Source organism: Cricetulus griseus, chromosome 2, assembly GCF_003668045.3.
Source record: "Cricetulus griseus strain 17A/GY chromosome 2, alternate assembly CriGri-PICRH-1.0, whole genome shotgun sequence".
NCBI lineage: Eukaryota > Metazoa > Chordata > Mammalia > Rodentia > Cricetidae > Cricetulus > Cricetulus griseus.
This window is the reverse complement of record NC_048595.1, coordinates 344,426,266-344,441,992: the sequence shown is the minus strand read 5'-3', so window position 1 is coordinate 344,441,992 and position 15,727 is coordinate 344,426,266. Positions and strand designations below refer to the sequence as shown.

Below are 15,727 nucleotides of genomic sequence, written 5' to 3'. Positions count from 1 at the left end.
TTCAGTACTTATCCCTAGCATAGGTATGGACTTTGGGAGCCCCTTTAACATAGAGGAATACTCCCTGAGCCAACACACATGGGGGTGGGCCTAGGTCCTATCCCAAAGGATATGATAGACTCTGATGACACCCTATGGAAGGCCTCACCATCCAGGGGGAGCAGAAAGGATATGTGATAGATAGGGTTTTAGTTGGGGGGTGGTGGTAGAGGAGGACGGGAGGGAGATGGGAACTGGGATTGTCATGTAAAACAATCTTGTTTCTAATTCAAATAAAAAAATCTGCAAAAAAAGAGAGAGAGGCTCAGTGTGGCTTGAAACCAGCTTTCTGAGTAGCTCTTAGCAACAAGAGTGCCTAAGTATATTTCCTAGTAATCAGAAGACCATAGGCTGCCATGTTTGGAAAGGGCTGAGATGTTGGTTTGCAGACACTCCATGCCCAAAATCAGGTCAGAGCATCAACACACAGAAGTACTTGAGACCTTAACTGAGACTACTAGAGGTGAGCTTGGAAATGTCTCCTGTCCCTCCATGCTTTCCCTTCTGTTTGCAGGAATCCCTACAGGACTTCACATGTACTTTCCTGGTGCTGCGTTTGTTGCCATGCCTTCTATTTGAAGAACCATTGAAAACTCACTCGTAGCAACTAATATCTGGTCTGTTTAGTTACTCTGTATTTGTCTCTGCTTGGATTGGAAGTGTTTCAAGAAGGAGCCTATGGTTGAAGCCTGGTCCCAGCCTGGTGAACCCATTCACTGGGCAGTGACTAGACTGTGGACACTTTAACTTGGTCAATGGATAAATACCCTGAAGGCTTCTGGTAGGATGGCATTGCTCGGAGGTGGCTTTGAGTAAAAGGTGGGTCCTGGTTGTAGGAAGCAGATCCCAGGTCCAGGATTTGAAAGGTGAATTTTTCCTTAGCCTCTTCCTATTACTGCTTCCTAAATGCCATGAAGTGAACATTGTTCTCCCACAAGGCACTTCCTCTATGATGTTGCACCTTGCCATGGGAATAAAATCAATGGACTGAAAAACTGAGTCCATAGGCTAAAATAAATCTTTCCCTTTTAAACCATTGTCTTGTTTACTTTTCTACTGTTGTGATACAGCACCATGACCAAATCAACTTACAAAAGAAAATGCTTATTGGCGCTCCACAATTCCAGAGGGTTAGAGTCCATGATCATCATGGTTGCTAGCATGGCAGCAGGGAGACCGGCATTGTGCTGGGGCAGTAACTGAGAATTTACAACCCAATCCACAGTTACAAGGCAGCAGGGTGGGCAGAGGGGGGAGGGGGAATAGTATAGGCTTTTGAAACCTTAAAGCTTGTTCCTAGTGACATACCTCTTCCAGTAAGGCCACACCTCCTCCAGCAAGGCCACACCTCCTAATCCTTCCCAAATAGTCCCACCAACTAGGGACCAAGCATTCAGACATATGAGCCTATGAGTGTCATTCTCATCCAAATCACCAGACTCATGTTAGGTATCTGGCTGCCATAATGCTATAACACCTTTACAAACAGACTTCACTTAATAAACCACCAGAAACTTGATTGATTGATTGCTTTATTCATCTGTTTATGTGTTTTGGCCAGGCATAGGAAGGACAGATTAAAGATATTCTTAGACCCTAAGCACACCTGTTTTGAGATAGCCTACATTATTTCTCATGAGATGCACTCCAATGCATTTCCAGTCTCAAGTGAGAGACAGTGTTTCAGTAGCAACCAACTGAAACATTTTTTTTCTTTTGATTTTACAATTATTTGGTGAGACTAAGTCATTTCGTTTTGAGAGACTTAGATCTAAGTAATCATTATGCACATTGTGAATTCCAGAAAAGTGAGAAAGATGACTCTCAAATTGTTTCCAAGCAGAATATGTTTCTTATGAGTTCTAGGAACTGCTATATTGCTGCATTTCACAGACACTTGAGATGTATGACAGTACTCAACATGCAGTCTTAGCTGCCTTCATTCAAAGCTCGCTTCATCACTCGGTAGATGCATGACTTGTATATCTTTGTAAGCATCTCTATGCTACAGTTTCTTCATCTGAAAAATGGGGTTATTTTGCTACTAATACACATATAGTTGACTTCCAATATTCTTTTGACTTTTTTAAAGTAACACATTCATTTGGTTTTAAGCCTCAAGCACCTATGAAGCACGTCTATAGTGCTTTATGAATTAAGGTGGCCCTGAGCTAAAGGATGGGGTAGTTTAAGATAACCATAGGTCAGTTGCTTTGGTGCTCTCAATACCTCTGATGGACAAAGATTGCAAAATTAGAGTAACATAAATGGTCAGCCTTGTCTTCTTGTCAGACAATAAAGTCATAATTTAGTGGTACACACTATTTTTCAGGCAATATGGTAAGTGCTTACATGATTTATTTTATTTAATCCTTACAATAATAGAAATGAGGAAAGGGTTAGATTGGTTAATATTAGCTCAAGATCACACAATTAGAGATTGCTAGGGCTGGAAAAAAACTAGAAAATTACCATTCTACACAGTCTGGAGAAAAAACACACTGGGTTATAGTTGGTGAAACTGGGGCTAATGGAGTAAAATAATTACCTAAGATTGTACTGTGACTTTATACAGTACAGAGTCTGAGTGGTTCTTTGGAGTCTTTTCTGCTTCCCTTCCTGTCTGAGATGCATAAAGACAGACACATTTACTAATTACATGGTATTGAAAGTGGTTTCCTGGTCATCCATCCATCCATCCATCCATCCATCCATCCATCCATCCATGTAAAAAGATGGCACAACTTTCCACAGAACCTAGGAATGAACCTTTCTCTAGATCTTGGATCCACGACTAAAATGCTGAAATAAGATGAGTGTGGTGAGGCACACCTGTATTCCCAGATACTCAAGAAGGTGGTGCAAGAAGGTCAAAAGTCAGAATCTAGCGTGGCTAACCTAGCAAGAGTTAATTTCAAAATAAATTTTAAAGTTTTTGAGATGTTTGCTTAGCAGGAGAGGGATTGCTTCACAGCAAAACAGATAAAAACTCACATATAACTTTGGTAATTATTTACAATCTTGCAGAATCTTGCTTTGTCCATCACCTAGAAAGAATGTGGCACCTACTATGTTGTTTTAGTTGCCATTTGCTTGGGGCTACACTGCAAATTGCAAAATAGTAACCATATGGGTTTCATGCTTAGATCATGGTCTCTGTCCCTAGTTATGACCATAATTTTCATTTCACACTACAATGTATAGAGCCGCTTACTGTAAATAACCTAAAATTCTCCTAAAGAGAGAAGCTCTTTAGAAACACACCTACGTGTGGCTTAAATAAATGCCATGTTTGCTGTATGCACATTAACATTAAACCAAATCAAAGGGCAGCTAAAACATCCATCAGCCCATGTGAAAAACATGAATAAATATGCAGGGGACCCCTTACTTAAGCAGTATATGCACCAAACACACAGGAAAGTGGTTTAAAAGTGAACCTAGTATTGACCAAAATAAAGCTTTACTCTCGTATTATTGTCAAATGAGAGATGTGTATGAACCTCAACTCATCATTTATTGAACTACTGTGTAAGAAGCAAACTTAAAGGCTTATGTTTTGAGTTTTCAAGTTACAAAACAGAAGTTAATGAACTGTTATTAACTTTTAGAGTTATTTTAAGGGTTAAACAAAGTAGCCTACATAGTCAGGGAAAGCATTTGACAAATGATAGGTGGCATTATTGGTGTGTCCATCCTTCTGCCTTCTGAGCAAATGCTAGTGTTTATATCTGTAGCACTTTTGATAGGTCCTGTGATAGCAATAACTTGGAAATATGAATCTATCTATACTTAGAGAAATGATAAAAGCCCCAGTCATTGCTATGCTATGGGAGGGAGAACATAGCAAAGACGATGAGATTAAACATGACACATGGTAGAGACAAGATGTTAAGCAAGGAAGCCATGATTTAGTAACCACAAACCCATTACTAGACCGAATGCCTCTCATGTGGCAAGCCACTGAAGTGTATGTAGTACTTGAAGAAAATGGTGGGAGCCACAGAGACTTGGATACTTTGCCTTTCTTTACAATAAATAGACTTGCCATTCTTCATGCTAAAAACTAGGCTGAGCAAAACAGGACAAGGTCCTTGGAGAGGCTTGAGATTAAGGTGGTTGTCCAGAATGAATTTAGGTTGGGTTGGATGGGAAACAGCAGCTGAAGAGAACAGGAAACAAGTGTTTCCTAGGGTGAGAGAGAGGAGAATCCCCTCCAGACCATCACTGTTTCTCAGAGTTGAGTGTGCTGGCCTGCCACAGCAGAACCTACTTTCTCTTTATAACAGGTTAACGGAGGAACCTTGTTTGGGTGTCTCATGAACTTTGCTTTTCTCCTTTCCATCTTGAGAGCTGCAGGGAGAACCACTCAACAGAAACCTAGGAGTTCTCAGTGTTGGGGTCTTTTGGCCAAGTTACCTCATACTTAAGCAAATGCAAAAAGCTCAGTGCAGACCAAGGTAAATCTAGAGCACTTCAAACAATGTAGGCATGAAGGTGAAGTTCTGATGACAAATACTGTATGCCAAGAATCACGCTTAGCATCCCTTTTATGGGGAGTGGGAAAGAATATTATCAAAATATGCCACATATAAGATGTTTTAAATAGATAGACATATTGCTATACCCTAGTTCAGTGCATCATCCAGCCCTCATCAGGGAAGCTGCTTCCTGCAGTAGATGGTAATTAACACAGAGATCCACAGCTGGGCAATGTGCAGGGTTAGAGCACTCAGCCCTAAATGGGATGTATTTGTCAAATCCTTCCTCTAAAAGCTCAAGGATGTATGCCCAAGAGGAGGTAGAGAGAGCCAGAGGTGGCGGATAACTACAACAAGACAGTATCTTCCATCCATAACAGGACTGATGCCTGTGGAAACTCACAGAGACTGGATGAATGCACAAGACCTGCACAGGTTCCTGCCAGACAAAAATCTCAGAACTGAGAAGAAAAAGTAGACACAAAGTCTCACATCTACCCAAGATGTTGTTTGTAATTGATCCTGCTGGGAAAGGGAAAATCAGTTTTCCTCAATGGGTGTCACTGGGTATGTCAACCACACTCCAGGGAAGGCACCATGCCCAGGAGCAGTTGGCCAACACAAAGCAAACTCCACAGTTTTCTGTGTGTGCTGTTTGTTTTGTTCTGGTATTTTTTTTTTGCCTTATTGGCTTTTGTTTGTTTGTTCTGAGCCTTGTTTTTTGTTTTATGATTATTTGGGGGAAGAGAAAGACAGCAAGCACATGAAATTGGTAGGGTTGGGAAGTGGAGAGGATCTGGGAATTGGGGAAGGGGAATATGATCAACATGTATGTTTTCATTTGTTGTGTCCCATTCTGGCTTGTTTTTGTTTTACTTTATTTTTAGATGCCTGTTAGTTTTCATTTTTTGAAGGAGAAAGGGTATAGATTTGGGTGGGAGGGGAGGTGAGAAGGATGTGGGGGGAACTGAGGAAGAAGAAACTGTGATCAGAGTATATTGTATGGGGAAGATTCTATTTTTAATAAGAAAGAAATCTAGATAAAATAAATAAGTAAAGTTTTAATAAAAATACTTACACATATAAAACTACACAAAGGTATCTTGGCATCATTAGAATGTCAAAGACATTTATTTTTTAAATCTATTTCAGCAAAGCTCATTGACGGATAAGAACAACAACAGGAGGGGGAAAGAAAACCTATCCAATGAGTCTACTGGTGCTGTTTTACCTACAGGCACTTTGCCTACATCTCCTAATGAAGGTGCCAGCTTGACTCCTGCTCAGCACTGCAAGAGGCAGCAAGAATCTGGATTCCATGTCTCCTGTCAATCAGCTACACAATAGCCTGCTTGGGGAACCACAGACACTAGTACTTGTCACCTCATGCCAACTCCTTTGGTCTAAGGCAGGTTATTGTGTGCTGCACACATGGGCGCAGAAAGGTATCCTCAGCCAAATCTGTAATTACAGCCTTTTGAGAAAGCCCTGGGTTTCCGGCAATTAGTAAATTCTACATGACAAGAATTATTAAGTGTTTTGGATGCAGCCAACCCATTTTTTGGTAAACAAATTTAATGGGTTCATCACAATACCTCATTCAGCTTCATTTTGACAACACTATAATTTACAGCAGTCTAGGTTGGTGGTGAACAGGTCAGGCCAAATACATGCTATGGTTGCGCCTTCCCAAGAATAGCAGGGGGGACATTCTGACTTGCCATTGAAGTTTGCAGATGGATCAGTATACAAATCCATAATGTGCTTGTATTAACTCCTAGACATGTTATCGGTAAATGCACCTTCATGGCCTTCCTCTACTGCCCATCTCCCCCCTACTTCCCCAACTTTTTATCCCTCGTCTCCCATTTGATAAAAAGTTTTCATAGTCTAGGGACCACAAATTCTACTTCTTCACTTTAGCCCACATATCCACTGGAACAGCCTGCACAGAACTAGAAGTTGCATGATCACAAGTATCTTGGGAAGGTTATCAAAGATGCTCAGTTCACACTAGTACCCTGCTTTTAAGTAAGTATCTTCAGAAAGGATAATTTTATTGATGCAAAATTTAGACTTCATTAGATAATGTTTTCAGAGCATCTTTGTACACTACACAAGAAACCTTTATTCATAATAAAACACTTTTTAACACAAGTGTTTTATCTCAGTTGAGTACATTGCTTACTTATCCATCAATGTTTATTCTATTTATTTGTCCATAATGTTCTCCTGCACCAAATATTTTCTACTTCCCTGATGATAAGTCCTCAGGAAAGCTGCTAATGATTTCTGGCCATTGCTATAGGAAGCTTTCAGTATCTCAAGAAATTGCACAGCGGCCAGTGGGATGTCATGCTACCAAACCTGATGACCTGAATCTGATCCCTGGGACCTACATGGTGGAAAGATAGAACTGATGCCACTCACAGTTGCTCTATGCCCTCCATAAGTGTGTCACAGCACATGTGTATACATACACAATAAATAAGTGCAAAAAGTACTTTTTTTTTTAAAGAACACACAATGAAGTCAGTATTGTCCTTAAAATTCTAATGTGTTCATTTCTAAAGGTCTTTTATCGTCTGGCTGCTCCTTGGGTCATAACAGAAATGCACACAGGGAAACAGAAATAAGGCCTTTGGAGACACCTGGTATCTTGACAAAAGAAGAGCTGGCCTTTCCCGGGTCACCCTGCTGCACAGCAAGGCCTGAGGGACCCACACTCCACGGTGACACATAACCTTTAAGCCCTCTGATTTCTAATTATACCCATAGAATTAGATGAAGTTAATTTGTGGAAAATGCAGTCCTAATTTGTTTTTTATGAACTACTGACAGTTGTCCCAAATGCATGCTGAGTAGATGAATGATTTGAAGTTTCTGAATCAAATGCATTTCTCATTTTGCCACCAGAGTAACACTCCTTTGGGTTCAGTTTAAGACAGTGAACTGCCAAGTGTTTTACAGCCTGGCTTTAGGTGCTGTAGTATATGTGTGTGGCTTTGGTTTGCTACAATAGCTGAACAACGGGTCAGCGGATATCCCAGTAATGCATTGATTAAGCTGTCATGAGCCTGTGTTAGTAAGGCCCACCTGATCCCTGGTAGATAGCTGCCTACTTTGCAAGGGAGGATAGGATCCTGGAAGGCTGGACACAGGAAATGCAGGAGGCAAGCCAGACTGGATGGGTGTTGTGTGGTAGGTAATTTTATGCTAGGTCATTTTGGAAGAATGAATAAGAGGCTGATGAAACAGGGATAATATCACTGTCCCTTCAATCTCTGAGCTTACCTCACTCCAGTTGCCTACTGTCCAGTCTGATGGACACAGAATATCTCTGTTACAGGAAACCAGTGACTTGGGCTTCAGCAGATGCTGGCAATCTGTAGCTGGGAGAGCCTGCTCATCAGAGCCCATGGTCTGGATGCACAGCACGGTTCTCTTTTTTTCTCCGTAGGGCCCGCACGTCATTGAACACGCTTCCCATTCCCCTGCCCACCACCTGCAGTCAGACATGGACACATGAGATCACCAAAAGTAGATTATGTAGTGGCATCTTGCCTTGCCAGTGAACTTGTAGCAGTGGCCACACTGCTCTCTGCGACCCAAGAGAGCTGGAGCCCTCACCTCTACCTTATGAATGGGTCACATCTACACCTGAAACCATGCCCAGAGGGTGTGGCCACTGCTGCAAGTTCACTGGCAAGGCAAGATGCCACTACAGATGTATGTTCTTTCAACCACTGGGAGAGAAAGTAGGCAAGCATACATTACAAAGCTGGGAGGTTCCTGGAGATAATGCAAAAATCTGAAGACAGGGTAGGTGTGACTCATTGAATTATAAACCTCAGAGCCCATCAGAGAACCTGGCATATGCATTTGCTTAAAAAAATTAATATTTGGAGGACTGGAAGGATGGCTAGGTATTTTAGAGCACGTGATGTTCTTTCAGAGGACGTGGGTTCAATTGCCAGCACCTACATGCTAGTTCACAATGATCTGTAACTCCAGTTCCTGAGGACCCTAATCCCATAGTCTGATGACCTCCGAGGACTCAAGGCACACAACTGCTGTAATACATACTAGCAAGAAAATCATTTACGCACATAAAATTTAAATTTTACTTTAAAAGAATAATGGGAAAAAATGGGCTCATATTTTAAATCAAGAAAATAGAGGTCCAAGGTTCTGCTGTGCAACTTCAACCAACTTCAAGCCTCACTTTATCATCTGTTTAGTGAGGGCAGCATTATGACTTCATCAGTACTGTGGATGAAATGAAATACCAATTCATGCAAAGTAACAAGCACAGAGCCCACCCATCGCTCATGATGAATTGGTATTTTGACTGTAGGTATGGAGCCATAGTGTCCAACCGTTCTCTAGGTCTCCTGGCTCTTAGTTGAATGTTTTCCTATACCACCATGAGACAGATACACGCACATCTCTTTTATGACTTGGGTGATGTTAAATCTAGCTCATTGCCTTCATTTTGCCCGAAATCTTCTGCAGTCTGCTTGTTCATAGTTTCACTTACTTGATAAAGGAGAAAACTAACTTAAATAAGATAATTTCTTCCCATCTCAGCAGTTCCTAAGAAGTCGAACAGTAAGATAAATTAATATTTTGGATTCTCTGAGGTCAAGCTAATGGGGAAGTTTGTGAGTGACTAATTGAATGTTTCAGGATGGGCCCCATGGCTATAATGAAGTGTTTTGGAAAATGCTAGGGGTCCCTACTGGAACTCTCTCATTTCTTCCTTTCTGTCATTACACAAACCTTCTCCAGCACAGAAAACAGAACTAATCTCTTCTTCTCCCGGTGTAGTTTGGGTCCACCATTGACTTGTGGACACACAATTCTTCATTATAAGCTCCCATGCAGTAATAAAGGGGGGGCATTTCTATTTTCACAGGAAACTAGCACATTATGGGAAGCCTTGACTTGGAGAATGCTGCCTGGTCTTAAGACAGTATTCAGTTTTGGTGATTGTGAAGGTGACAAAGTTTTGTTCTATTATTTTTATTCATTACACTTTATTTCTGTAATGGGTAGCACTCTTTTTGGTTTTCATACATTTTACCTCAAGTTAAAATTTGTAGAAGAAAGTTCTTTCTCAATTCTGTTATTTTCTTCACTTAGCACATAATTAAGATCACGGATTTATTCTTTGGTGTTTAATTCTAGTTGCCTTGTATGAATAAAGAGCTAATACTTGACAGTGTGATGTGAAAGCAAATTAATGCCCACTGTATTAATCTAATTACTCTGCCCTACCTCTGACATTTCCAAGGGAGGCAAGGCAGATTGGTGAATATATAAAATGTCATTCTGGAAAGGCCCTAATCTAAGCTGACTGAAAGCCTAATTTATCTAATTACTTGCTACAGGGCTTTCAGTTATATTATAACAGAGTGATAATGGTCCTTCGTGTTTTCCCTTTCTGGAGTTTCCTCCATAGTCCTCATGGAGTGATCATGCACTTGTGCTGTGATTAAAATGTGTTGCCTAAAGTTCATGCGTTAGAAACTAAATCTCCAATGCACCAGTGTTGGGAGGTGGGGCCTAATGGGAGTGTTTAGGTCATGAAGACAGAGAACTTATAAATATATGGATGCTACTGTAAACTGTGTCTGTGGAGGTAGGCTTGTTTTCCTTCCCTCTTCTACTATGTGGGGATAAATTTCACCTCTCTTTTCAGCCATTGTGTGAAGACTCAACAAGAGGGGCCTCACCAGACCAAGTGCTGATGCCTTGATCCTAGAATTCAAGTTTCTAAAATAAGAAATAAATAGTTCTTAGACTCAGACTTTCCTGTTTGCTTATCAATTTTCACTTTGTTGATATCTTTTCTTTGACTGTCTTTCTGTCTCCCTTCCTCCTCCTCCCCTCCCTCCTCCTCTCTTTGCTTCCCTCCCTTCCTCTCTCCCTTTCCTTCCTCCCTTTCTCCCTCGCTCCCTTACTTCCTTCTCTTTCCTTTCTTTTTTAAGGGGGTAAGTATTACTATGTAGCCCAAACCACATTTTTGACTCATTCTTTTCCTCCTTCTCTCTCTTGAGTCTTGGTATTGATTACAAGTATATACCACCATGCCTGATCCATATGTGACTTTATAACCTTTGCTAAAGATTTTAGTCTCTATAACAAAATAAACAAATACAGCTATAAGAAAAGTATTATGTGTATATATAGCACAGCAACACCAAGAATTTTTAAATAAATTTTAATAAAACCAACTAGCTGAAGTCAAGTAATTGCCTAAGTGCACATATCATTGATTTTAAATATATTGTGTGTATATATGTGTGTGTGTGCATGCCTGCACGCATATTCTTGGATATAAAATAAGGGGAATTTTTTTTTTTTACTGCAGAGCCAGAAGTGAAAATGTAATTGGATTTATTAACATCCTCTTTTGAAGGCTGTGTAATTATCTTGAGTGTGAACCAAGCCATCTCAGATGTGACCTGTTAATGTTGTTGATCTTTAGCAACTGCAAGCTAGGCCACTGGCATTAACCATGTATAGAAATAGTCTCAAAAAAATGAAAAGAAAGACTAATCCAGTAGCACCTTAGGAAATAGATGCTAGCAAAGGGAAACACAGCTTAAATTGAAGTAAAAATGCCATCCAATGGCAGGATCTTAAAGGATTTGCCCAATTGGTTATGCTTTTCTCTTCTTCCTCAGGTGCAATCTTCAAATTGTTTAGAGGGAATTGGAGGAAATTTTGTTCCCATCACAACAGCAGAGCAGACACTGGGGAATAACTACTCTCCCAGGTGTGCCAGATGTGCTGCCCCAGCAGCAGAGACAGCACTGCAGACAGACAGATTACCTGCTCCCAAGAAAACCTGACTCTGGATGCCACATTTGCTCTGGCTGGGATTTCACAGTGGTTGCCTAGCAACTGGATCTCATGTGAGCTCATCAATCTTTCCATTCTATATGCTAAGGATACACAACTGACTGCATGAGAGGAGACTGTGCTGTTGGACCATTTCTAACTTTTGCTATGGATCATAAAGTTCCATCTATAAGCTCAGCCTAAGAAGCATTGTAGAAGAGAATATCCTTTACTGCATTCTGGCATGCTTCTCTCAGATCCAAGAAACAGAGAGATACCAGTCCACTATAAAACCTCTGGGATGGGAGGGATTCTGTGGATGGTAGCTGGGAGACCAAGTCCTGGTGCAGCTCTTGACTGCATCCCCAGCCCAAATAACAGCCTGCATTCTAAGTCCCTTTGGGGAAGTCTGAACTAAGAGTGGACAAGGTTAGTTCAGAGTACCAGTATGTGAAAGTTCTAGATCCAATGGGGACATGCCCTTGGAAAACTAAACCCGGTAGTTAAACAGCTTCCCAGTAGTAAAATGCTGTGTACATTATCTTCAACAGTGTGAGATTGAGCCTTGGCAAATAAGAACACACAGTGCATCAACATTGTAAGAAGAATTATTCTCTGGAAAGAAAAATGTCCTCACAGCTTGTCACAGGCTGACAGCACAGCCAAAGAAACCTCTCCCAGCTCTCCACCTCTCCTACATTTACTTTAACAACCCAGACGACAATTACCATGGAGCGTTGGAGCACCATTAAATTAGTGGTCTGAGTAGGTGACACACGGAGGTTCAGCTTTCTGTTATCAAGGGTTACCTGGGTGGACAATCCTTTTCATAGCATTTCCTCTGTCTTCCATCAGGCTGTGTTTCTGGATTACAGAAGGTAGCTTTCACTATCCCATGGCCCTTCTTGACACAGTGAGCAATCTGGCGCCGGATACCTGGGGGAAAAACCACACATGTTGACTTCTGAACCCATGTGAATGCTATTGTACAGAAAGCCTCGGAGAGTCCGTGGAGAGATGGTTCCAGTCCAAGTTAAGCTTTCAGGCGGTTCCAGCTTCCAGACTTTGAAGTAGTCTCTATTGAATCACTGTAATCATTTGAGTCTCCCTAGCTCAGGGGCCAAATAGATTAGAGATTTTTCCATCCTTTGTATGCCTTGTACAAATGTCTGACTCACACAACCTGTGAGCATGATGAAGTGGTGGCAGTTATTACAACAAATGGAGAGTGGTTTCTCATATTGAAGAATATCTACATCGACTGAATGAGTGCCAGCTCTCTTCCCTTCTCCAGTCAAGACCAATCCATCTTAGCTTCTCGAGTTTACACTGGCTCTGCTGATTTCTTTCATCTCCTCTCTCCCTTCTTTCTTCCTTCCAGACCTACCCTGCTCCTCCCAGTGCCCTGCTCTGAACTCTTGGAAGTGATCTTACAGATGACTGTGGTGTCCATCAAGGTCTGGAAACTGCGTGCTATCTTTTTGTTTAACTGTTCATTCTCCTAGTTTTTCTGGCCTAGGGATAGTAGCTTTGTTTCCCTCACCTTCCAGGATTCATGGGCATTAATGACCTTCCTTGATTTCTCCTGTGTTCCAGCTGTGTCCTGCTGGGTTTCTGAGTGATATTATCTCCTTTACAATAATGAACTTACTAGTTTAGAGTAAAAACTAAACACTTAGACTATTAGACTAGTGGCATACTCATTAGTCTGGGATCCAATTTTGGAATAGTGACAGCTGTCTTTAACATGGGCCATTGTAATAGCTCTAGTGGAGAGGTTAGAATCAGGTCATGCTTTTAAGAGTAATTACTATTATGTAACACTGCAAATTCAGAAATGATGAGCTTAGACTGTATCTAAATGAACATGATTTTTCTGTGAAAAAAAAACATAGCTTGTCATTTGTTCTCTCTCTTTTTTTCTTTAAACTAAATACTGTCCCCAAAGAAAGTTTATTAATTAAGGATGCCAATAAAACTGTGTGATGTCACTGCACTGTATTATTTCTAATCTGAAGACATTTACTGAAACTTCCACCTCTAAGGTAGAAATCAGACCTGTGAGATGGTTCTCCAGGATGGGGCACTTGCAGGCAAGCCTGGCAGCTTGAATTCCCAGATTCCCAGAGCCCACATCAAGTAGTAAAAGAACTGACTCTGTCAGTTGTCCTCTGACCACCATATATCCACAATACACACACACATACACACACACACACACACACACACACACACACACACACACACACACACACACGAACACACTGCTGTTTCCAGAAGATTGCAAATCCATTTAAAAATACTTGATAAAATGTACTGGATATTGGTGCTATGAGGCCAATTAAGTGCCTTGATTTGAAACCTGTAACGCATGATTTACAACAAGTTCTCTTGGAAGGAAATGTGCCTTGGAAGAAGAAAAAGTTAAGTTGGTCATGAAAAAGAAAGTACAAGAACAGTGACACAGTTTGTTATAGTCTCAACATTGGGATTTTAAAAATAGCATCTGTTGTGGAGTTAATTTATTTAAGGTGGTTTTAATTTAAAATTCAGTTTAGGATGAGTCAGATAAAAACAAATGAAGACTTAGCTTTGCAAACAAGAGTGCAGCATTTCCAAAATGTCAAAACTTAAAAGACTGAAGAAGTTCCAGGCAGTGACTAAGCACATTATCTGAACAGACTGGAAGTAGTATAGATTCCATCTTTGAAGTACTGAATAAAATCTCTTTCTTTACACTTACTCAAGTGACAATAATATCAGTACAAGGTAAAGTTGACATTGTCACATAAATGATCATTCTAATACTGCATGTAAAATGATGTTAATAATGTGAAATGATGGCAATTCTGTGAATCAATAGATTCATCACTAAAAAGCCCTTCATAAATACCAGCACATGGGAATAACACTAACTTCACAGAAAGAAGGAAAGAGTGAGGATTGGATAACCATTTCCATTGTAGATAAGTACAACTTATTCTACCAGCTTTCAACTTCAGTTCCCACGGGATGTTGATCTCATTTGTTTTCTTGGCTCCCTTCGCTCCTTTGGCTCTCTTTTCTTTGAACAATGAATTCATATCTACCTACCACAACACAAAACTCAGTCAAGGAAAGCTTGTAACCCAGCACAACTAGTGTGTGTGTCTGTCTCTCTCTCTGTGTGTGTGTGTGTGTGTGTGTGTGTAATTTCCCCACAGCACTCTCTCTCTCTCTCTCTCTCTCTCTCTCTCTCTCTCTCTCTCTCTCAGAGTATGCTCTCTATATATACAATGTATGTTATATATAACATATATTCATGGGGTATCAGTTCCCTCTGAAGAAACTCTGCTTACTACAGATTTTGAGAACAAGGTTGAACACACACTCTGAGATTGGAATATAGAAGAGATTTAATTAATCAAGTCCACTATAATTCAATTTCCTTACTTTACATGATCCTTTCCAGCTCAAGAAAACTTCAGTGACTTGTTACTGACTTCAACTATTGATTAGACATGAGTTTATATGCTTGATTTTTATCATTAGCTGTTGCTAACACCCTTACATATTCCATCAGTGAGTCTCAAAGCCAGTGCCATTTCCCCCATTGGAATGCCAGGGACCTGATTACATAATTTCATAAACTGATTGTTATGTTAGATGAAACTCTGATTAAAAAAAAAAGATTGGAAAATTTGTTCGAGTAAAAGAACTGACTATGCTTGAAGAATATTTAATTGTTAAAGGGAAAATGTTTCTGTTCTGTGAAGGAACCATTCAGAAAATTAAGCAAAGTTAGTTTTGTAACTCAATTGTGATTTCCTTCCTGTAGACACTACATGTAAGTCAGGTGAAGCACACAATTAAGGAAGGCCAGAAAAGCCTACAAAATCCAACAACACATAGCAGTTAACAGGTGAGGCAGACATTCAGCATTCCATGGAGCACACCGACTAAGCATGGCACCAACCTAGAAATGGGGTGCAACTGTAATATTAGAGAACAAACTTGAAGGCTTATAAATAATCTCTGAAGTCTGCACAGGGTAGACAAAAACAAAAACAAAAACAAAAACAAAAAAAACAGCAGTGGGTCTTATGAGACCAGCAGAACAATAGACCATTGGATTAGCCACCATGATTCACGATGTACAGCTGAATAGCTATTAGACCTCTGCTTTTTCCTTTCATGCATGCAGTGGCACCCCACGTAGCCAGGACAAGTTCACTGGCAAGGTAAGATGCCACTACACATGTATGAGGTAACGTAATCTCATCTTCACTTGCTAGCATATGTTAAACCTGCCTTGATAAACAGTTTTATTATCTTTATGAAGTCTTGCATTAAAAAGTGTCTTGAAGGTTTTGTTTGAA

General features: G+C 40.5%; 1 protein-coding gene across 1 annotated transcript in view; it reads right to left on the bottom strand.

Annotated features, from left to right (window-relative positions):
* The window catches only part of Adamts12 (ADAM metallopeptidase with thrombospondin type 1 motif 12), a 241,599-nt gene that overhangs the window by 42,054 nt on the left and 183,818 nt on the right, over positions 1 to 15,727 (bottom strand). The window contains exons 17-18 of the mRNA XM_027401266.2: positions 12,179 to 12,305; positions 7,815 to 8,025 (exon numbers count right to left, since the gene is read on the bottom strand). Of these exons, the coding sequence (XP_027257067.1) occupies positions 7,815 to 8,025; positions 12,179 to 12,305 (338 nt within the window). The remainder of the gene's footprint in view (positions 1 to 7,814; positions 8,026 to 12,178; positions 12,306 to 15,727) is intronic.